Raw genomic sequence first — 23,622 nt, 5'->3', positions numbered from 1 at the left:
GCTTTTAGTTGCCTCACCATTCTGGTTGTCTTCTATAGTTTTTCTTTCTTCTTTTTAAAATGAAAACCCCTTACCTTCCATCTTAGGATCAATACTGGGTATGATTTCAAGGCAGAAGAATGGCAAGGACTAGGCAAGGGGGATTAAGTGATTTGCCCAGGGACACACAGCTAAGAAGTACCTGAGATCATATTTGAACCCAGGACCTTCTGTCTCTGGACCTGGCACTTTATCCACTGAACCACCCAGCTGCCCCCTAGTTTGTCTTTCCTAAAATATGATGCCCAGAACTTAAAAGTATAGGTATGGTCTAATAATAATAGCTAGCATTTAAATAGCACCTACTATATGCCAGTGCTTTGCAAATATCTTGAGTGACTTCCCCAGGATGTCAGAGCAGAAAACGTATGAGGCTGGATTTGAACTCAGGCCTTCTTGACTACAGACCCAGCTCCCAATCTACTAGGCACAGAACCAAACTTTCTTGTCCTGATGCTTCTCTTCTATTAATAGCACCTCATTCACATCAGCTTTTCTGATTGTCCTGTAACATTGCTAATTTATTGAATTTGTAGTCCAAGCCTCCCCCCACCCTTATAACTGGGCAACTTTTTAACGCCTAAGCCCCAAACTGCTCGTTCTTTGCAGTTGAATTCCACATGGTTCTCATGATTAACTTTCTTACCTTGTCTTCCCTGGAAGAAGCCTTCCTGGACCCCCTAGCTAGGGCTCCACTTGCTAGCATCTCCCCACGGTGGCCACAAACCCCCAGATCATGGAGACGGTGTCTTACTTGGATGCTACCTCTTCCATTGTCTGGAGAGTGCTCCGCACACAGAAGGCACTTACTAGCTATTTGTATTACTGTATACCTCATAGATGTTGTTGGATCCTAAGCCTGTCAGCCCAAACATTACCTGCCACACTAGCTTCCTGTCATTCCGATTCAGACATGCCATCTATGAGAAAAAGCAAATGAAGCCCGGGGCTAAGGGTCTGCCAGGGCACGGACCTTCCCTTCCCTAGATCCAGCTACTGGCACTGTTGGGAGGCCACTCGGCATCATCTAGCTAGTTTTACCCCCAATACTTTGCTGTAAAGTGGGCTTGTGGGGTGAGCTCTCCAGTCATCCGCCCCCACTCCCGCCCCAGCTCTTCCTACAGGGGGCCATGGCAGGGATCCCAAGAAAGAGGCAGGCTGGGGAGCGGCAGTCGGTTTGTGCTCTTATCATATTCACGTTTGCATGAAGGAAACAATGGAGACACTGGGTATCGTACAATGAATAAAAGGCATAAAAATCAGTCTGTACATATTGGAACATCAGTGCAGTGCAAGCAAATGTTACCACAGATATGGTGCCATTTTAGGTAAGTCACAGTCCCAAGAAGCCTGGCTCAGTGGGATGACAGGGCCCAGGCTGAGGACAGGCACGCCACACGCTCAGAAACACAAGGAAGGGGCAGATTATTGCTAGGAACTCACACAAGGACAAGTGGATACTGTGCAATGTGGCTGGAATGTTTAAAAAAACTGCCCTCCCCCACCCCCACCCCTAGGGGATGGCGGGGTGCTGTCCTGGGGAGGGAGAAGAGCCCAGGCCCCACTTCTCTGGCCCCTGGGAAGGCACATGAGCTGTAGGCCACCAGGGGAGAGAAGAGGCTTCTCTGCTCAGACCTGGCAGGGGCTATGGAAGAGAAAGATGCCTTCTGGGAAGACTAAGGGTGGTATCCAGACAACCTTCCCTCCCTCCCCCCACCACAATGAAATCCTACCCAGAGGGTGTGATGCCGCATGGCCCAAACCCCTGGGCAGATGGCACCGGTCCTATAGGGGGGGGTTCCTAGGGGTGGCAGCCACAGGCCAGGCCTTGGTTTCCTGTCTGTGCTACCTCTGTCCCCAAGTGGAGGCTTATTTTGGGGCCCTAAGTGGCCCCAAACTTTCCTATCTGGAAGCAGGCAGGGAGGGAGTCTCCAGCAAACACAGGGCTATGCCAGGCCACTGGAAACAAGGCAGTGGGATATGTAGGCACAACTGTCACTAGTTCACGGTGGGTGACACAGTGAGTGTGATGGGGGAGGGCCTAGGACCCAAACTAGCTGCCCAGCAGCCCCTCTGGGCCAGGTGGGGGCCCTTTGGTTTGGCAATAAATCTCCCCCCTCTCTGCTCTGGCCCAGGAAGGGCCACAGTGAGTACAGTGGGCAGTGGTGGTGGTGGGGGGAGATGGCTCCTCTGCCCGGTGATTTAAAAATCTACAGTTGATATATACATACATACAGATATATAAATATATAAAATTCCAATGATTCCTAGGGGGCAGGTTTGGGAACCAGAATCTGCCACCTCTAGAAAGGTGTCCTAGGGCACCCCGTTCAGGCTGGGTAGAAGAATGGAGCAGATTTCTCCTCCCTGCTCCACTCCCGAGGGTGCGAGGGAAACGACCCTAGCAAGCCAAAGATTTAGAACAATCCTGGCATGTGCAGGGATTGCCCGGCTCTGAGGTGCCTCGATGGGCCTTTACAGACATCTTTAAGGACAATTGTGCAAAACTGTAAACAGGGCCGGTGGGCAGCTGGTGGGCAGCCGCTACCGCCATCCGCCAGGCGTGGGTGTCAGGCCCTCGGGGCTAGAGGCGGGTGGGGGACTCTTCCTCACTGTCGCTGCAGTTCCCACAACAGTCCTAGAAAGGGGAAGGGAAGGAAGGGGAGAGACAGGGAAGACAGAGAGGGAAGCAGAGCAGGCAGGGTTGAACAATGTTACTGGCCTCAGGAAGCCTGGTGTCGCCCCAAGGTGCCTGCAGGGATGCTCCTTCCCCCCCCCCTCCCCATCTCCCACCCCTGAGTGAATGAGCAGAGTTGGTTACCCCCCAGGGGATATGGGGGGGCGCTGAGGCCAGCTGCAGAACAGAGTTAGGGGGCAAAGGGGCCTGCATTGGGGAAGAGTGAGATGGACGTGGCTGAGCCCATCCAGGTTCCCTTGTGGCCCGTGCACCAGAAGTTGGCCACAGACCTACAGGAAAGAAAGCTACAGCCACAGAGGATAAGACACAGAGCAACAACAGCCGCCTCCAGGCTCCTGGCCCTATTTGAGGAAGGAAGGCACTAACCCATGTCCCAGAAGCTGGGAGGTACCAGGCGCAGGAGCCAGGGCTGGTGATCTGGGGGCGAGGGTGGGGGTGGGGGATGTGTGTTCACATTTAGAAAGGGGGTCCCCTTCCCCCCACCAAGCCATTGTCTCTGGAGATAAACTTGGTGGCTTCTAGGGAGGCTTGGCAGAGTAGAATAGGGGACAACTGAACTCCTTCCCTGCAGCCTCTTCAACCAAGCTGGTGAAGGCAGGGCCTGGGCAGACAGGGCAGCCAAGCAAGGATTAGTGGCTCTGGGCATTTAGAAATGAAGCAGTGGGCAGGCAGAAAGGGGGGAAGGAGGGCACCAGGCACCGGACTCCTCTTGCCCACATCTCGCCACTGCTGCAGAAGGGATTAGGCCCCGCCGGGACCCACACACTGGCTCACCTCTGGAAAGAGAAAACAGCATGAATGAGGCCCCGGCAGGGAGGGAGGGAGGCTCTGAGGCAGAGGGAACTGACTGCTTCCCCGCCTCAACTTCTACACAAGAATGTGGGTGAGGGAACTTTGGGGGAAGTTGTCATCAGGGCCCAGTCCCAGTGCAGGAGCAAGTTTGGGGGCAGGTGTGACCCCCCCAGAATAGTCTCTTCCTCAGGGGCAGAGGCTGACAGGATGGAGTTGCAGCTCAAGTAGCACCTGGCACACTCTGGGAGTACCTGGAGTGTCCAGCTCCATAGGGAAGGCCAAAGAGGCTGTCTCTTGGGGGACCAGCGCCTGCTTGCCTATTACCTGTCTGCTGAAGAGTCGCTGAAGCAAGCCCTTTTTGGGCTGTGGGGAGGGTAGGCCCTTCCAGTCAAGGTCTGGGGGTACTGTTCCGTCCATGCTGAATACATTCAACTCCTTAAAGCACTCCGTCTCAATCATCTGGGGCCACAAGGCAAGAATGTGGTCAGAGCGAATGCTGTGCTGGGATATTTCCCACTGTCCTTTACCACCCACTGTGCCAGGCAGGCCCGTGTACCTCATTCTGCCAAGGGATGGGCACACTCCCCGTGGCAAACTTTTGGTAGAAGTCATTGTCTGTAGACTCCAATTCCACACCCTTCACCGTGGAGAACTGCTCAATATCCAGCACATCTTTGCAGTAAATAGCTTGAGGCTGAGAGGGGGAAGAGAGAAAGGGCTCTCTGGGAGACCCAGCAAGGCCAGGGAATGGGAGGTGCCAAAAGGTCCCTCAGACTCCCTCCCCACACCTGGCAGCCCCCCACTCACTCCAGCCCAGTGCCCCAGCCTGTTTTCTCTCCAGCCACCCATGGCCTCTGGTGTTTTGTGGAGCTGAGCTTCTGATCCCTTCAGCTGTCAGGGATGCAAGAGACCCAACGCTGCTGGTTCTCTGACTTCTGTGCAGGCTGGTGTGCTGGAGCCCAGCCCAGTCCTGCCCTAGTCAGTCCCCAAAGCTGGCTCCCACTAGGGGCCACCTGAGTCAGGAGAGCCAGGGAAGCACTCACATCGGGCTTGAAGGGAGGTTCCAGCATCCCAGCTTCCAAGCGCTTAAAGTTGATGCGTTTGAAGATGGGGTGTTCCTTGACTTCCTGTGCACCACCTCCTCGGCAGCCAAGCCTTTCCCCCGGGTCTTTGCACAGGAGCTGCAGAAAGGCAGGGAGGTCAGGACCCTGGGCTGGGGTGGGAAATAGCCTCCTCTGCCCTGGCCCTCACAGCCCCACCACATTCACATACCGAGGTGCAGAGAGATCGGGCCTTGGATGAGAACTTGGCTGAGTATTCTTCTGTTACCTCCCTCACCAACCGCTCCACCTCTTCTCGTTTTATCTTCTTCTTTCGCTGTTGGAAGGGTGACTGGCCCTCAATCATCTCATACAGCAGGCACCCCAGGGCCCACCAGTCTGGGCTGAATGTGTACCTCTCGTTCTTCACCACCTCAGGGGCTGGGGGGACACATGGGACACAGTGTTACATCAGTGTCCGTGATGGTGGCTAGTGGGGAGAACGTGAGGAAGGTACCACCAGGAAGAAGGCAAAGAGTAAATAAAAGCACAGGATTGAGAGGGGTATAAAGAGTAAAAGCACAGTCTAGAAGGGACCTTACTGATGATCTAGGTCCACACCCCTCATTTTAGAAGGGTAGAAATTGAGGCCCAGAGAAAAGAAAATGACTTGACCAAAATCTACAGAGCCATGAAATAGCAGAACCATGACTTAAACTCATCTCAAATTTAGGGCTCCTTTTACTTTTACTTAGCCATGTTGTCTTTCCAGGGCAGGATAGAAGCCAGAAAGCAGCAACACAGGGGACCTCAAGTGGCCCCCAATTTGTCTTTCCAAAAATGGACAGGGAAGTTTTTAGCAGCCACAGGACCAGGTCAGGTCTCTTGGAACAAGGCAGTGGCATATGTAGACACAGTTATTGCTGGTGCACTGTTGGGCAGCATGGAGTGTGACGGAGGAGGGCTTGGGACCCAAGCTAGTTGTCCACTAGCCCATCTGGCACAGTGACATAGAAAACATTTTTCTTTTAGGTATAATCAAATGGCTGCTGGTGGGATAAAAGCATTCACCCCACTCTTATCCTCTCCATGCCTGGATATCCTCATTGCTGGAGGTTAAGGCCCTGTGAGAGCTAACATTTTCATTAATACCTAAAAAGCAATGAGTTTTCTTGACTAGTTTGTTACTACCTCCTGTCCCTCAGGGATAAGGAGGGCACAGACTAGGTAGGGGTGGTGGTGGTGGTATAGAGAGAGGATATTAAGGGGCCAAAGGGCACAGGAGCCTGCATGGACGAAGCAATGATGGGTAGTAGTGGAAAGCCCATGAAAAAATGAAACAGGAATAGGAGAAGGGGGGTGGGGGGGTGGGAGGGAGAAGGAAGGCAGTTTTACTGAAGATGCATAGGCTGACCTAGCTCTGTACAACTAGCAGAGGGTACAAGAAGCCCAGGTCAGGAAGGCAGCTTCCCTATGGAAGGGGGAAGACACTCACCCATGTAGCCCACAGTGCCCACTCGACCTTTCATGGTCTGACCTTCAGGCACATACACAGCTAGTCCAAGATCAGAGATTCGAATGTGGCCTGAAAGGGAGAGGTGGTCAGAGTGGGACTAGAAGAACTAGCCCAACCCCCACACGCCCTTGTTCCCCCACTCACCATGGTCATCCAACAGGATGTTTTCTGGTTTCAAGTCCCTGAGGGAAAAGGGGCAGGATTAGTGCTACATTTGGCAGGGGCTGGAACAATGGGCATTCCCCAGTTGTAGACGATCCTGCCCCTCTGTGGACCAGGTTTCTGGCCCAACACTGGTCCCCCAAAACACAAAGACTCTCAGGGCTAAAAAGGACCTCATGGAACTCATGGCTACTTGACCTAGAACAGGACTTAAGACATTTTCTAGGGGGGTGATGAGGAGAATGACTTGTCCTTACTCAGCAAGTACCTGACAGAAACAGGACCCAAGCCCAACTCTTCTCTGACTGCCTATCCAGAGCTTGAATCCTTAGAATATCCCCACAAGGGTACATCCAATCTCTGCTTCCAAGGCTTCAGTGACTGGAATTTACTGTCTCAAGAGTACTCTCAAGAGTGTCTTGGTTCATTTTTGGGCAGTTTTAATTTTGAGGAAGTTCTTTATATTAAGGGTCAACCTGTTACTTGCCCATATACATGCTAATTTTGTTCTCTGGAGCCTAATGGAAGAGCCCAATCTCTTTCCCATGATAGTCCTTCAAATACCTGAAGATAGAATGCTCCTGATAGGACTGATAGTAAGGGTGCCCTAGGGAGGGAGTGTAATAGATGATTCTAATCAGCCATGGACTCTTCCTCTCCAGGTTAAGCATTCCCAGTTACTTCAACTAACTCTCCTTGACATGGCCAAGAGCCTGCCAACATTACCCTTTGGTAGACTAGCCAGGCCTACCTGTACACGATCCGCTCTCGGTGTAGATCCTCCAGACCGCAGCAGATCTCAGCCGCGTAGAAGACGGCGCGGGCTTCCTCAAATCCTGCTTCACCCATGTGATAAATGTGGAATTTGAGGTCTCCTCCATTCATTAGAGTCAGCACCAGGCAAAGGGCATCTTTCGTTTCATAGGCATACGCCAGGCTCACCTGAAATACCCAGCAGTGACCTGAGTGTTATAACAGTGGGCTGCCGGCCCACTAGCCCAGGCTCTCCTCAGTAATTAGCAGGTTGCCTCCACCCCTCCCTTTGTTCAGGGCTCCACATCCAGAGGGGTCCCACACTGGCTGGTGGGAGTTGGCGATCTTACTGCTTTAGGGATGAAGGACCACATCAGTCCTGGCTGGAGTCTTTCTTTCAACCTCATACGTAGAGGAGACCTAGGGAGGGACCCTTGTGGGCACTAGGTGGTTTGGAAATTGTTGGCTCAAGGCAGTGGTCCCCTCTTGGGAAGCCCCAAATCGGTGAGGCAGCAGAGGCTAGACTGATTCCAGAGTGTGTGTGATGTGTGTGTGTGATATGTATGCATGGCTGTCTGTGTGTGATATGTGTGTGGCAGGCCCTACTTGGAGAGCAGAGCCAGATGCAGGCATGGCAGGGTATGCACAGTGCTGGCCAGTTCCCTGTGGACCAGATTATAATTGCTTCATTCACAGAAGCTTCCCAGGTGTGATTAAGAAACTAACTTGGGATGTGGAAAAATTGATGCCTTATGGGGAGGGGCTCCCCAGGCACAGGGCCCTGGCCTCCTGGGTAGGATTTGGAGATGCTGGTCCCGTGGGAAGTTGCTATTCCTATCAGTGGGAGGAATCATTGTCCATATCAGCTCCCAGATAAAAAGGCAGCTGAGGCAGGGCAGAGAAAGGCCAGGGTTATGTGGAGAGCAGGGAGGTCATGCCAAGGGCAGGCTCAGAGGCCTCTCTTGGAGGTGACTGGGGGTAAAGGAAAAGGCCTCCTCTGTACTTACTACAAACCTACTGTTCACTTTCTCCAGAATCTGTTTCTCATTCAGAGCCATAGCCTCTCCTTTCCTCTTCTTGATTCGCTTCTTCTCTAGTTTCTTGCAGGCATACATCTTGCCTGTGGCTCGAACCTGGCATGCACAGACCTAGATGGAAGGAAGGATGCCCAGTGAGTATTCGCTCTCTTTTGATCCTCCGGGCCCTGCTGCTAGCCCCAAACCCACATCCTTCGTGCCTAGCCTCAGATCGTCTTCTATCAGGGTTTCCAAAGGCTCCTTGGTCCGTTTAGCCCTGGATTCCCTAGATCCTACCAGTTCTCCTGGTCAGAATGAGGCTCTTTCCCTTTTAAATCCCATTCTGGCACAATTGAGATAAAAGGAAACTTTACTGAGGAACTGAGGTGAAATTTCCTTTAGCAGAAATAATGACACATCAATGGCCCTATGATCTCATCAATGTGGATATTCTCTAGCACAGCACTTCCCTCTGCCCTGCCTTCCTATCCTGTGTGATTTTTGTCAATGCCTGGCTTTTTGATCCTGCAGGGAAGAGCTTGTCCAAACTCCCTGGAAGTCTTTTTATATCTCCTGAGTACTGGGGTTGAACTTGGCCCATTCATCTGTTCTCCATCATCTGGATGACATTCCTCCTGTCATTTTCTATGCAGAGGTCATTAGTCTAAGAATGCTACAACCAACTTACAGCCCCAAGCATGCACTTTGGTATACTCAAAACTTTGATTCCTTGGTGACTTGTGTAGATCTTAAGATCTACAACTTCAGAGCATAACCAAGAGTCTTTGGCTTAGAAAGTTGAGGCTGTGTGTTGGGTAGAAGAAGCTTGGGGCCAATGAAGGTGCCGGGTAATTAAGCAAATGCATTTTTGCCTTCTCCCATCTTCTTCAATTACTGGCTCATATCACTCTCCACCCCAGTACAGTTGTATAAACTCTGCTGCATGTTTAGATAATTGACACTTGTTATCCATTTGGTTTTTCCAATAGGTAGGTATATGCCATATAATGGATAAAGCTTCAGAGCCAGAAAGGGTAGGCTCAAGTCTCCTGATACATACTGGTTTGGTTGTGTGATGCTGGACAAGTCCCTAAACCTCCAGGTCTCTAGAGACTATTTAAGTGGCAGTGGTGGTAACTAGCACTAGTAAAGGGAGTTCCTCATCTAAAGAAATTCCATGTTTAGTGTCTTATCTCTATAAAGTCAGGGAGGCCCATTTTTTCTGAATAATGAAGGAACTCATGAAGGAGCCCTAAATCGTACCAGGGACTAGATTAATTAGCATGCCATTTGTGAACAGGAGGAACAAAGATGAATCTCTTTGGCAGGCTCTCAGCTCTCCAGTTTTCTGTTTTGCTTGATGTTACTATAACCATTTGTCTCAATGTCAATATTGATGTGGTTCAGTTCTGCAAATACTAGTCATTGGACAAAGATCACCCATTTGGAATACCTCTAATTAAAGTTTATATACAGTCAAAAAACTGATTAAAGAGAATGCTTCCCCTTTGAATCCTGCATGGGACATCTCCCCAGTACTAGTGAACACCTCTGGCAGACATCTATATTCCTATTTTATGTCTTGCATCCTTGTGGGTACATTTAGCAAGGACTTTTACAAAGGAATGAGGCAATCCTTGTAAGGTTGCATCTTTCTCTACCAAGTCAAATGAGTCTGGATTTGTTTTTGTTTTTGTATCAACAAATAACCTTATAAAGGATTGTAAATATGATGGGTGTGACCCTGGGCAAATCACTTAACTTCTGTTTGCTTTAGTTCCCTCATCTGTAAAACGGAGATAAAAGTAGCACCAACCTCCCAAGGCTGTAGTAAGGATCAAATTAAATAACTGTAGAGAAGCTAGGTGGCCCAGTAGATAGAGCACCAGGTCTGGAGTCAGGAGGACCTGGATTTAAATCTGACCTCAGACACTTCCTAGTTGTGTGACCCTGGGATAAGTTGCTTAACCTCCACTGCCTAGCCCTTTGCCTGGAATTAAAACTAAGATAGAAGGTGAGCATTGTTTAAATGTATATACAAAATAATTATAAAGCCTGTAGCACAGGGCCTGGCAAATAGTAAGCACTTTATAAAATGTTAGCAATTATTATAGTGTAGATATTCTGCATATGTAGATATGTAGATTAAGGATCCTTATCTTTAATATGTAGATATTGTGTAGCTTTGAGGATGGAATCTGCTATGGGAAATCATGCCATACCTTTTTTGATTATTCTTCATGTGACTTCTTAAAAAATCATTTTTGGTTATCTTCTCCCCCACTAGGTAGCATATTTGCTTTTTTTTTTTAAACCCTTACCTTCTGTCTTAGTAACAACTCTAAGACAGAAGGGCAAGGACTAGGCAAAATATGATCCTTTGATGCTTCTCAGGATACTATTTCTTCCAGCATGGATACCCCTGGTGTGTACTTTGATCTGATCCAGGTGCTTTTTTTCTAACTTCATCTTAAGTGCCATTTTCACTTCCTCTTAAAGAGACTGAAGTATTAGGAATAAAATGTGGTGGTTTTACTGTCACCATTGTAAATGGAGGGCCCTAACATACCCACTGCACTTCTCTTCTAATTGTTGTCCTGTCCATTTCATTGATGAATGCTTTCAGCAATATTCTGGCTTAGTTGGGTCTCAAACCAAGATTTCTACAGACTTGTTTTTGCCCCCCACTGCTTTTAAATGTTCTGTGAGGTGTTGCTGTTGGTGAACTTCTATCATTCTCCTCTATAGTGTTTGCAAATGTGCTTGGGGCTTGGATTTTTAAATCAGTGCTGTTCTTGGCTATTTTGTCTCTCCACCTGGCAAGGAGGTCTAGTGTTTTCTCAGTGAGGATATTTTATCCTAGGCTCCTTTGGCCTCCCTGTGGTGGTGACTGCTTCATATTGGTTGACATCTGCAGAAAATGGTTTAAGTCATGATCACGGTTTCCCTTCTTGTTAATAAAGTGCTTGAAATAAGCCAGGCAAGAAGTGGGGAGGGCAAGGAGGGAGGGAAAAAAAAATGCCAGTTTGAAGCTGTTGGATATGTATCCAGTCCTTGTCATTTTCAGCCTTTCTTCCACACTGAGACTGATTTTTTGATCCTTCTCTCCTTAGAGGTTGAATGTGAAAGCCTAGAGATGGCTAATTCTGATATGATTTCCATGTCTGTCAGGGTAGTCCATTTCATTTCCTGTGATGTTGTTAGGTGTCCATCTCATTAAAAATCTTAACATACTTACTAAAGTATTCATAATATACAGACATGAGGTTTCTGAGTAGTCCACAAGTCTTTAGTCTCTTAAAACTGAATCATATTCTCAATGTACATAGGATCTAGATTTAGAGTTGGGAAGGACCTCAGTGGCATGAAGATCAACTCTATTTTACAAAGTAACTTGCCCAAGGTCAAAAAGGTAGTAAATACTAGAGATGAGATATGAGCCCAGGTTCTCTGACTCCACAGCCAATGATCTTCCACAGAACCATGCTGTACCTTTGGCCATTTTTCCATCTTGCGTTGTAGTCATCAAATATAAAGGGAAGGATTGACTTGGTTTGGAGGATCTGGTCTAGTTTGTCATAGAATTTCTCTACTCATTGTCTGCAACAAATGTTGATGTATAAGCTACAATCATTATCTTTTTGATGCTCTTTTTTGCTTATTCTCATTATAAGTGTTATGGGAAATGACCAAGTGGGCTATCAAATGTTTCTTGTTGCCTTTGAATGCACAAACACACCAATTCTGCTAAGTCCTTATTTACTTCCCAAAGGAGAACCAATGAGCCACCCTTCCAATTAGCTGTAATTTCCTTTTCCATTCTAGCTTCATTTATCTTAAGAATGCCAACACTGATGTGATTCGGTTATTTCAGAACTAAAAAAGTTCACTGGTGAGAGATCTCATATTGAGAATATCTAAAGTTGGTGTTTGTGGGTAGTCTAAATATTTTACACCCACTGCCTCCTTTTTTGCCATTATATAGCTATCACTAGAAATGACAGTGGACCCCACAAGTCCAAGAGCCATTTTATATTTCTGTTTCATGAATTACCATTGCCTACAGACAACCCACTGGGGATGAGCTCCTTCATACTTCTTAGCTGGGTTAGTCCTCAGAGTCAGCAGACTGTCACTGGACCTGCATTCAAAGCCTTTCCGGCTTGGCAGAAGAACTTATATTCAGTAAGCATGAAGTCTTTGGGAACTCAGGGTCACCTTCATATTGTGATGAAGCATTGTTGTTGTAGTAGTAGTAGTAGTAGTAGTAGTAGTAGTAGTAATAGTAGCAGTACCAACAGCTGTCACCACCACTACTGTTCACTTTTGCCACTTCTCTTTAAGGTTTACAAAACCATTTTTTTTTTACCAAAACAAAACAAGTTCTATAAGGGAAGTAGGGAAGGATGTATCATTCCCATTTTACAAATGGGAAAATCAAGGTTCAGAGTATGACCTAAAGTCACAAAGCTGGTAAAATTTAGAGCCAGGATTTGGACACAAGCCTTCCCGACCTGTTATTTCACATCTAGTCTCTGCCTAGTTATCTTTTTCCTATATCATAGATGGAAAGGATCCTTCCATTTAGCTACCATGGGCCAAGCTGAATTACTCTTTCCTTAAATGTTCTGAGCTTGTCTCAGTAATGAAATGGTTGGTCCCTTCCACCCCCTCTCCATCCCACCATCTTGGTCCCCAGAAGTCAGACAGAGACTGGAGCAGTGTAGAGAGAACAAAGATGAACTTTGGTTCAAACCTCTCAGAGAAGGAAACCAAAATAGGTGAGAATCTGGAGGCCTATTACCACTCTTTCTCACCTGGGTCATGTCTCTAAAAGTGGTGGCAATAGTGGGATAAGACACAAAGGGCACTCACTGCCTTTCCAAAAGCTTTGGGAACTAGTGAATGAAAGAGTACAGTAGCATGTATAGGAGGAATTATCTCCTTGGCAGGGGGACCAAGCTCCCCTTTGAGAGTTGGGTCCCCTGTTCCATCCAAAGGTCTAGTCTCACAAATTCCAATGCATTCAAGGCCACTCACCTCTCCAAAGCCACCCTTGCCCAGCACACGGTACTGGCGGAAGGTGTTTTTGGTCACTGGCTGCCTGCAGAGGTGAAAGGAGAAGAATTACCAAAGTAAATTCCTGAGGCGGTGTGGGATTTCCACCTGGGTGATGTGGATGGGGGAAGGCTATGTCTGGGTAGTATCAGAGAATGAGGGTAGGGGAATAACAAGTTTACAGCTAGAAATGGGAAGAAGGTAGGTGCTGAATCTCTCTTCTACTAATGCAGGGCAGGTCTCCTAAGCCTCATCTAAGATTACTGGCTGCCTCGGCCAACTGTCCATCAAGACATCCTTTCACCCCAATAGCTCAATACATACATTCCTCCCCACGCACCCCCTGACCCTGATACTTCTAGTATAACAAAAGTAGTTAATACTCACCTTTCCATCCATTTCCACTGTAGGAATCGATTGAAGTAGATGCTGTCGAGGTAATCCGCAAAGGGGGCAACACTCAGGTATTCATGGGTCAGCCTGCGAGTATAGTGAATGCTGAAGCTTCAGCTGGCTTCAGTCATCACACAAGGAGCCCTTCAGGACAACGGGTGATTGGGATGGTGGCTTTTCCTTTTCCTCCCTTTCCTAGGGATTTTGACTCCCAGCTTCTTGCCCCACTGTGGCAGGCTTTCCCAGGGCAGAGCCCATCTTTGAGGCCAAGGCACCCCCCCCCCCACCCCGTCCCCGTCCCCGTTCCAGCCAGACTGACCTTATAGGATAGCCTCCTCTTGTTTCCACAGAATAGAAGGATGGGCTGATACGCACCTGGTGAGCTCCTTGAAGAGGTCTTTACAGGGCCCCTGTTCAAGTCTGTCAGCACAGGCACTCACTAGCTGGGGAGGAACTTCAGGGATGTGGTCTGTACACTGGGAATTCCAGCAAGGGTAGAGAAGAGTCAATGTGAAGGGCTGAGCAACTTACCCTGCCCTAACCCTCAATGAGCTCTAAAAAGCAGAGCTGAGCTTTCTCCTGGGCCACACGCATGCACCAAGGGTTTGTAGGCCTATGAACTCATAAAAAGTTGGAGCTGTTGGTCAGAGTCCAAACTCCCTGCCCCTTCTGGAATACTTTTATAGCCTTCCTGATAGGGAGTCATCCACTCTTGGCTTCTCTACCTTCTGCTGCAGCCTGGACCACTGCTGGACAGCCCTGACTGTCTGTTAGGTCATGCTGGATATTGAGTGAGGGGCCTGAAGCAAGCTCCAGGGGACTCTGCTTGGCTCCAGCAGGATTCCAAGCAGGCAGCCAGAGGGAAAGACAGGCGTGAGCCAAGATGGCAGATACTTGTGATTGCCTTGGCATTTCTTGTCTCTAGTCCTTATCCTGTACACAAGTAAGTACTCACCTGGAAAGTAGAGTTAGTCTACTAGCTTTCATGCATGGATAGGGTGGGCGGAAGCCAGGGGAACAGAGAATGGTGTCCAGAAAACTAAGGATAGATGATCCTTTTCCAAGAAGAGCCAGTGGGTCTTAACCTGAGGTCTGTGAACTTCTTACCTTACCACTCTTCTGCCTTGGAATCTATACTCACTATTAATTCTAAGGCAGATTAGGACTAGGCCAGTGATGGTGAACCTTTTAGAGCCTGAGTGCCCAAATTGCAACCCTCATGTCACATGTGAGCCCCCTGCCTGTTTGAGGCCAGATCTGAACCCAGGATCTCTAGCTGCTGAGCCACCTAGCTGCCTCTGTGAACTTGTTTTTTAAAAAATATTTTAAAACTGTACTTCAAATTGGTTTCCTCTGTAGTCCTATGCATTTCATTTTATGCATTTAAAAACATGATTCTGAGATAGGGTCCAAAGGCTTCACCTTATGGTCAAAGGGGTCCATGATACTAAAAAGACTAAGTACTTCTTCTGTAAAAAGAATATTCTAGAAGGTGCTAGTAGTTTAGACTAGATGACTTCTACTGCCCAGCCCTTTAGGTCCAGGAGTTCTCATACTCCAGGGTTTGCCTGGTTCCTCCCACTTGTCTGCCTCTTCCTGTAAGAAAGGCTCTGAGCCAAAAGGCTCTGCATGATCTGGACAGCCCAGTGCCTATCACTGACCAGATCAAACTTTTTGGCAAGGACAGACTCCTTCCTCCCAAGATGAGGCTCTCTCACTGGTCCTAGTAGGGCCTGGTTGCAGCTCACTTACCTTGGGGTTCAGGTAGTTCTCCATCAGCCTCTGGGCAGCTTCTTTCCGCTTATCATCAGGAGTCACCTCATACTCAGCCTATAAGAAGAATGACCCTAAGATCTAAAGGTCTTAGCCTCAGAAAGGTAGGGTGTATAGAAGGGGCCAGAACAGGAGGAATACTCGGGGCGGACTGGGCCTGAACACCAAAATCCAATAGGGAATTGGCCAAGGAAGATACTGAAGATGCTCCTACCCTGAGACCACTGCTGGTAGGAATGGCCTGCTAGGATTTCCAGGCCCTTGGCCTTGGAACAGAAGACCCTCAGGAGGCTTACTTCCCTCACCCTGGTCACAGGAACATTTGGAAAGCAGAGGAAGCCCTTACCACCCCATCCAGGAAGCTGATGCATCGGGATAGCTCCGGCCGTGTCTCGCAGAACTGCCGAAAGAGCAAGTGCCCAATGGGCTGCCTCTCACACAAGCTGTGGTAGTCCCGCTCTACAAACAGAGGGAATATCTGTGGCTACCATCAGCCCAGGTAGCTCCCCCTACCTCCCTGCATCCTCCACAGCAGAGTTGTGCCAGGAGAGACTTAGTTCAGTTGGTCAGGGCACTGTGTCAGCCAGGTACTCTGGTCTCTTGGCCCTGAGGAAGTAGGCTGGGATAGTTGGGGGAGGCTTTCTGGAGGAGGTATGACAGGAAGGAAATAGCAGGAAATAGTGGCAAGAGTCCTGGATCTAGAGTCAAAAGACCCACTTCTCTCTAGGTAAGTCACTTCACTTTTCCTTATTGATTGAAGGGATTTCTAAATCCTATGACAGATGGAGAGAAAACTGGGCCATGCACCTCAGGGCCCCTCTGACCTGGACAGGCCATGGGAAGTAGGAGGTTCCACAGAGAGGAGGAGACTACTTCTGCACCCTTAGTATTTGAAGTGTGGCATCACTAGGGAGGAAGCAGGGGTTTCCTGTATAGCTTTCAAGAATACAGGGCTCAAGAACAGAGAGGTGCTTCTGTCTCAAGTGTTGTGGGGAGGGGAGAGGGCAAATCCTGATGGCCTCCATGGAAGTTCCCCTCCCTGCCTCCCACCTTTTTTTTAGACAGGCATTTTTATAGTCTCTTCTGATATCTCAGCCTTAACTCCACCTTGGGAGTCCAGCAAAGAGGGACACTAGCTTCGGGGGCCAGTGCAACTTGGAGTCAGGGATGTTAGTCACCCTCAGCCCTAGGAGCATGGATGAAGGCACAAGTCTAATTCTAGGTTTCAAGATCTTGTTGAGCTAGTCTCCCAATGGACAGCTCCTACACCTAGGGACCTGGCCCAGTCTGCTCTCTGCCTATTTAATCTCCCCATCCTACAAGGCCTGGCTGGCTCCAGCCCACCTCTCCAGATGAATCTTTTCCAAGGTTGGCTAGTCTCACCAAGCCTCTATTGCCCCAACTTGGGGCAACCACAGCAATTCATCTGAGTTTGTCAGAGAACCTTCTGCTGATAGAGACCCTGGTAATCCCCTAGCCCAGTGATGGTGAACCTTTGAAAGACAGAATGCCTGGCCCTGCCCCTACCCCCCACCCCAGACCGAGTGCTCTGCCTGGCCCTCCCCACAGAGTACCATGTCCCACCCCCCCTAGGCCCCCTCTCACATAGGGGAGGAAGCCCTCCCACTGGGATGCTGAAGTGAGGAATGTTCTCAGTGAGTGTAGAGAGGGGGAGGGGAGTGGCCCAAGGGCTCTGCTCCCCTCCAGCTCAGCTGCCTGTGATCTGCCCACCTTACCCCCCCCCCCATGTGCTCCCATTGGCTGCTGGGCAGAGGGGCAAGGGAGGTGAAAAAATGCCATCAGGGACAGTGGAGAAGGGAAGGGGAGCAGCTCGGCCCAGAGTCCCTTTGCCTTTCTAAAACAAACTCCCAACTAGGGGGAGGGAGAAGAGGGGAAGGTGGCTGAGTGTCCACAGAGAATACTCTTTGTGCCATCTTTGGCATCCATGGCATCGCTGCCCTGGCCCAGCCTACCCCCCCTTGCTTTACAGAGGGGACACTGAGTCCCAAGAGAGAAGGTAGCATGCTCATACAAGGCCATCTAAGTGCCAAATACTTCTTCCACTGAGCGCAATGGTGATAACAGTAAGAGTGTCCATATTTGCAACATTTTCAGGTTTACAAAGTACTTTCTTTCCAAACTTTTCCTAAAGAGATAAGTAAGGAGTTACTAAGTGTGAGGGCTGAGGCTCAGCTCAGGCTGGGGCACTAAACCTTATCATATCCGGCCTCAAATTCCAACATTATTTAATATTAACAGTGAGCTCCCTGAGGGCAGTCCTGGGCCTCCTCTTCTTCCTCCACTCTATTCTCTCTTTGGGGGTGGGGGTGTCAAGTTCAGTAAAATGTCAGGCCAGATCTGAACCCAGAAAGGATCCCCCTAGCTACAGGCACTTTCCACCTCCCCACTGACCCCCCCATCAGCCCTTCTGGTCTTAAAACTAACACAGCCAGAGAACAGGCCTGTTCAGGCTAAGAGGAGAACTGTGGTCACTCCCACAGCTTTCCTTCTGGGCTGCAGGTTTGGGGCGGCCTGCAAAAGCCAGGGCCCAGGAAGTTCTGACTTTGGGGTGGAGTAGGCCTTCCCCCAGCCCAGGCTCAGGAACTGAAACCCTCTGGTGGGGGAGGGGGAGTGGGTGGTGCACACAGTCTGGCTTCCTGCCACACCCCCTCCCTAAATGGGGGAACCATTTGTCCCAAACCACACCTGGTACACTTATGAACCCCAACCAAGGCAGAGGGGCGGGAGCAGCCGAGCCAAGCACCTCTCCTCCGAGCCAGTCCTCCCAGAGCAGGACCACCTGACTAAGAGATCTTCAGTCATCTATGAAATCCCCTTTCAGACACAGAGGCCCAGAAAGCTGGACCAACTGGCTCAGGGACACACAGACACAGAGGGGGACTAGGCTGGGGTTGAGTGGGGCCTAGCTGCCTGCTCTGGTGCCCCTCAGAAGCCTAAAGGCCAGGCCCTTCCTTACCCACACTTTGACGAAGGTCCTCACACAGGCTGATGTGGGGGAACTGAAGCATCTGTCGCCATTTCTTGCTTTTCCCCTTTCTGTTGCCACCACCGCCTGTAGGGGTCATGGGAAGATTAGGAAGGGGGTGATTGGGTTCATGGAGAGGGAGGACTTGCCTTCTTCCCCGGCCCCTGGACTTCGAGGCCCAGTTTTAGCCTCTTCCTCTCCTTCCTTACTGGGGCACACCCTGGCTCCCAGCTCTAGCCATGGTCCATCTCTACCCATGCCCCTTTCCTTCCCAAAGGTCCTGGGAGCTCCTAGAGGAGAAACCTGGGATGTATACAACTTGGTACCAGGACTGTGTACAGGGGAGGCAAGGCTAGGCCTAAGGCTGAGGGCGACTTCTGGGCCCCATGGGAGGAGTGAGAGACAGTCAGAGAAGAGGCTGGTCTTGGCCCTAAGGAAAGAATGTTACCATATGGGAATTTGTTTTACTTGTCTATTCTTATTTCCTACAAGGGTTTGTTTTTTCTGTCCACCCCCTACCCCCAACTCTGAAAAAAATTAATAAAAATTAATAATAGCAAAAGAACATAGCATAGTAAAAAGAGCTCTGGATTTAGAAACAGGTGACAATTCTACCTCTGTTACTGCCTACCTGTGTGACTTTAGGCAAATCGCTTTCCTTCTCTGGGCCTCACCTATAAAATGAGGGGGGTGGATGGGATAACTTCTAGGGTCCTTTCTAGCTCTAAAATCCTATGACCCTATGAAAGGTAGTTGGGCCTATAGCTCCACCCAAAGATGAGCCAGCTCCCTTCTACTTTTACCCTTGGCGGAATCACAAAGAGTTATTGATGAGGCTCAATGGGTAGCGGCTGAGCAGAAGCCAAGATGGAGGGTGTCCTGCACCCACAGACTACCTAGAATGTGAGCAGGGCAAACCTACTCAATGCCTGGGCAGAGGCAGTGAGAGAGAGAGCTTCAAAGAGGAAGTGTTTGATAATGTCCGTTGGGAAATCCTTCCCTTCCAACCCTGTCTGTTGGGGGCCTGCCCTAGGAGGTTGCTTCACTCAGCAACAAGGGCACTTGAGGTCTTGGATTAGCCTTGGGCCCAATTATATGGCTTTTAGTACCCAGAAAGGTTCCCCTAACCTTCCCCACCTCCTCTCTAATAGTGTGGGCTCTGCAGCCTCAAAGAGGAGACCAGAAGAAAAGAGAGAGATGCAGAAGAAGTTTTTCCACCAAGCTCCCACCTTCTGCAGGTCACTTATATGCTTTAACCACTCCATCTTCCCCTTCCCCACAAGCTACTTCCTCCCACCCTTTAGGCCACATCAAGGCTGCGGCAGAAAGTCTCATGCAAATATCCTGTCCCCACCCTACCTCCTGCTTCTTCCTCTTCCCCACCCAATACCTAGTTACCTGTCCTCTTTCTCCCTAGAGCATGTTCACAGGGGGAGGAAGAGGCTTTTAAGAAGGGTGAGAAGAAAGACCTTCTTTCATTTAAGGAGATTCTGGGCCTGAAAAATCAGTCCTTGGGAGTAGGATGGGTTTCAGATCCTACCATGGGCCCCCCAAAGCTGTCTGTTAAGCTTCACCCAGCCCACCCCAGGCCCTGAATGAAAGAAATCCTATCACAGCTGAAGCTACTACCATAGCATCACTAAGCTGCTATCAATTCCTCCCTTTCCTCAGGTCTTTCCAGGTTAGACAAGCCAATATTCTTCCTCAACTAAGCTACGCATTTATACCTAGGACTAATCTTCCCCACCAAGAAACCCTTAAGGCATTGAGATATCTATAGCCCAAGGCAGAAGGACCAGCTTGAACAGTGCCTTCCACCACCCCCCAACACCCCCCCCCCCCCATCCTGGGCAGAATGATGAGGCAGAAAAAAGAAACCAGAAGACATCTCTCAGGGGATAGAAGGAAAGTCTGGTCTGGCTGACCTGATAAGGGAGCTGAGATAAGCCAAGCTAGGCTGCCCAATGCTGAATGTCTGCCAGATGCCTCTTGGGTGGTCATGTTAGCACTGGTGGCCAGAAGTCTATCGTTCAGGGTCCCAGCACATGCCCAAGAAGGGCTTTCTCACTGGATCCTAGATGGGTCACTTACTGAAGCTACCAAGAGAGACAAGACACTACAATTCTTACTTCTTTTTTGAGTACATCCAGATCCTATGCCCAGCTCTGGATATCTCTGGCAGGAAGACAATCTGTCCACAGTACCTGTCTGAGTGCACTGGATTCATGGAGCTAGAGGAAAAGCTAGTACTAGCCTAAGAAACCCAAAAGGCAGAACCACGAAGCTAAAGAGACAGAGTTGGCAAGATAATAGACAGAGCTGGGGCTGACTTGAGGATCTAATGGGGGGCTAGTTATTGCCAGTCAACCCAGTTCCAGTTGTCATGAGTCAAAGAAAGCTTAAAAGGGATAGGAGAGGCAGCAGCTTGGTAGCTCAGTGGATTAAGAGCCAGGTCTAGAGATAGGAAGTCCTGGCTTCAAATGTAGTCTCAGACACATCTTAGCTGTGTGACTCTGGGCAAGTCACTTAACCCCCATTGTCTAGCCCTTCTGCCTTGGAACCATTACTCAGTAAGGTAAGGGTTTAAAAAAAAGAGAAGAACAAAGGCAAAGAAGGTATAGATTTGGAAGGTCACAATGCTCTTGGCACACTGGGTCCAGGGACTATTCAATCCAAGCTGATCCTTAGCTGAGACTGTGCCACCATGAAAGGCTGAGGGTGAGGATAGGACATATGTGTGTGTATAGAATATATAAAGCTGAAAATATCCATTAGAATAGAGGCAGAATTTTCAGGGGAATTCAATTCAACAAGCATTTATTGTGTCAACTACATACCAGGGAATGATTTAAGATAAAGGTTATAGAATAAGTGCCAGCCTGGATTGGTAGAATTTCCTCACTAGGAGTCTCATACGTTGATAAAAATCACAGTTCTGTCTCTACCTTCACCCCCCTCCCCCCCCAAAAAAAGGACAAACTAGGCATTGTATTAGAAAGCACTCAGGATACCAAGACAAAATTTAAAACAGTCATTGCCCTTAGGGAGCAGAAACCATAAGATCCTAGACTACAGATTTGGAAGTAAAAGGGGCCTTAGAGATAATTTAGTCCAACTGGCTTATTTTACAGAGGAAGAAATTTAAGGTTAGTAGTTAGGTGACTTGTCCAAGGTCACATAGGTAACAAGTAGGAGAATCTAGAAAGATGTAGCTCATCTGGTAGTAGTACTGGAAGTATGGATCAGTAATGGCCACTACCAACTAACTGGATCCCCATTCTGGGATAAGGCCTTGCCTACAGACAACGGGAACAGCCAGTTATTTTTGCCCTGAGGCTGTATGGATCTTATATTCCCAACATCTTTAGTAGGTATGTGGACTGGACTTTACCTTGAAGAGAAATGTGACACCCCAAGGGTCACTTAGATACAACCTGGTGTAGATGGCTAGTTGGGGTAGTAGATCCCCTGTCCATAGCATGGCTTATAGTCAGACCATGCTGGCAACAGAGCATTTAGGGTGGCCAGGTCTCTGTCTATATATAGTACTATGATGGGTCTGAACTGCTAGAAGAATTTGGGAGAAAAGAAAATTATAAGATTGGAGACTTAGGGCTGGAAAAGAACTCAGAGGTTAGATTACTTATTCTAGCCACCTTTTATGGATGAGAAAATTGAGGGCCAAGGAAGCTGATTCAAACCCTACCCCAAATTTAACATTTGTTTAACTATATACTACTCTAATCTACACAGACACTGACATACACATCCCTCTCCCTCCCTTTTCCTAGGGCTCCAGGCAGTTCTCTTAGCTAGCCACCTCATGGGGCCCCAAAGAATCCTTGAAAAACTTTCGGGTTACCACCATATGTTCTCATTGGGCCAGTGAACTCTTTTCCCTCCACCCCAATAAGAACCACTTTGACTATGTTTGACTTGTTAGGCCTTCAGAGTCAAAGCTGAATATCCAAGTCTACAAGAGGGCCCCAGCATAGGGGTCACCCACTGAAAATGGAAAACTCCCCCAAACAGCTAAAAAAGCTCTGATACCAGTTTCCTGGAACAGTCCCTAGGGTCTTCCTCACACTGCATATCACCATCTTAGGTCATTCTCAAGAGGTCAGCCTCTACCAATGGGGTCCTGATGCTCAGTCCCCTCCCAACTTCTCTCTGACTTGCTTCCAGAAGGGAGGCCAAAAGGGTCCCCAGCCTAGCCTGGCCTGTTCCCTTTTCCAGGAAGCCCGGGCCCCAAGCTCACCCAAGCACCCCAAGCTCTTCGGCACTGAGCCGGAAACAAGAACCCCGGGTACAAAGGGGGGGGGTGCTGCGCCTGCCCAGCATCACCAAAGGGGCCAGGCCCCGGGGGGCTGCCACGGGAGGGCACAGGACCGATAGGAAACCTGGGGAGCCCGAGTCCAAGTACTGGATTCTTGCTCCCCCTCCCTGGGGCCACCCCCACGGAAAGTCAAAGCAGGTGGGATGCGGGGAGATAAACAGGGAGCGGGGGAGGGGGCCAGGCGGCCCCGGGTCCGGAAGAGGGGTCCTTCCTGTGCGCGTGGCCGGCTCCTCACTGGCCCAGGGCGAGCATCCGCGTGCGTCCGCGGGCCCGGGAGCCGCCCGGCCCCGGCATGCAGGGCCCAGGGCTGCGGTCCCTGGGCGGCGAGGAGCTCCGGACTCTTCTCGGCTGGGGAGGCCAGGAGCAGCTCCGGGGGCTGGCCGGCCTCCGCCTCCGCCTCCGGCGCAAGCTTGGCCCCAACCCTGACCCAATCTCAGCCCGGTCGGACCCGAGCTCCAACCTAGCTCACCTTCCCGGGCCTTGAGCAGCACCGTGTTCGCAACGATGTTTTCGAGCTCCATGGGGCCGTGGCGCTTGCCCGCCTGCCCGCTGGCTAGCTAGCCGGCCGGGATTGCAGTGACTTCGCCACGGCCTCGGCCTCGGCCTCCCGGGCCGCCGCAGCAGACGCCGCCGCCTGCCGCCAGCCAGCTGCTGCTGCTGCTGCTGCTGCTGCTGTTGTAACTGCTGCTGCTGCAGCTGCTGCTGCCGCGGGGCTACTCATTCCCCCGCCCTCCCCTTCCCCCTAAAGCTGCTCCCCCTTCTCCCCCCCCCACCCCGCCGCGGTCGCCGCCGCCGCCACCGGGCCCACCCACTCCCCGCCTACTGTTTACTCCCTACTTCCAATTGCAATTCACACGCTCCCCGCGCCGGCCTCCCATTGGGTTCTACTTGTCCGTCACCCCACCCCTTTTACGAGGGACTCGCCCCCGGCCAAAGGCGTTGCGGGAGGAGGTGGAGGTACTTAAGGACGTCATCTTACCCTGGTTGGTTCGAACACAGGGCGCGGCGACATGGGTTCCGGATTTCAGGATTCTGATTGGTCGCAGGCCTGCCAATTACG

At 49.9% G+C, this 23,622-nt stretch overlaps 1 protein-coding gene across 2 annotated transcripts; it reads right to left on the bottom strand.

Annotated features, from left to right (window-relative positions):
• Positions 1-1,211: 1,211 nt before the first annotated feature.
• On the bottom strand, positions 1,212-23,143 carry GRK6 (G protein-coupled receptor kinase 6). 2 transcript variants are annotated; one of them, XM_044661621.1, is made up of 17 exons: positions 23,032-23,143; positions 18,218-18,313; positions 15,587-15,699; positions 15,220-15,297; positions 13,843-13,943; positions 13,462-13,554; positions 13,057-13,120; positions 8,008-8,148; positions 6,999-7,189; positions 6,230-6,267; positions 6,065-6,154; positions 4,802-5,010; positions 4,573-4,710; positions 4,086-4,223; positions 3,854-3,988; positions 3,512-3,513; positions 1,212-2,677 (listed from the first exon to the last, which is right to left on the bottom strand). In XM_044661621.1, the coding sequence occupies exons 1-17, from the start codon at positions 23,081-23,083 to the stop codon at positions 2,584-2,586; spliced, it is 1,773 nt and encodes a 590-aa protein (XP_044517556.1). In that variant the 5' UTR covers positions 23,084-23,143; the 3' UTR covers positions 1,212-2,583. The 2 variants fall into 2 exon arrangements, with proteins under 2 accessions (XP_044517556.1, XP_044517557.1); XM_044661622.1 differs by lacking the exon at positions 3,512-3,513.
• Between the last annotated feature and the right edge of the window lie 479 nt (positions 23,144-23,622).

This window comes from Gracilinanus agilis, chromosome 2, assembly GCF_016433145.1.
Source record: "Gracilinanus agilis isolate LMUSP501 chromosome 2, AgileGrace, whole genome shotgun sequence".
NCBI lineage: Eukaryota > Metazoa > Chordata > Mammalia > Didelphimorphia > Didelphidae > Gracilinanus > Gracilinanus agilis.
This window is presented reverse-complemented; position numbering and strand designations above follow the sequence as displayed.

What these genes read in the sequence shown, in the direction of transcription:
- GRK6 (XM_044661621.1), bottom strand. Translation starts at nt 23,083, where the DNA reads ATGGAGCTCGAAAACATCGTTGCGAACACGGTGCTGCTCAAGGCCCGG. An exon ending in CAGTGGAAATGGATGGAAAG is followed by an intron (nt 13,121 to 13,461) that starts GTGAGTATTAAC and finishes TCACCTCTGCAG; the next exon opens with GCAGCCAGTGACCAAAAACA. An exon ending in CCATCCCTTGGCAGAATGAG is followed by an intron (nt 3,989 to 4,085) that starts GTACACGGGCCT and finishes TTGTGGCCCCAG; the next exon opens with ATGATTGAGACGGAGTGCTT.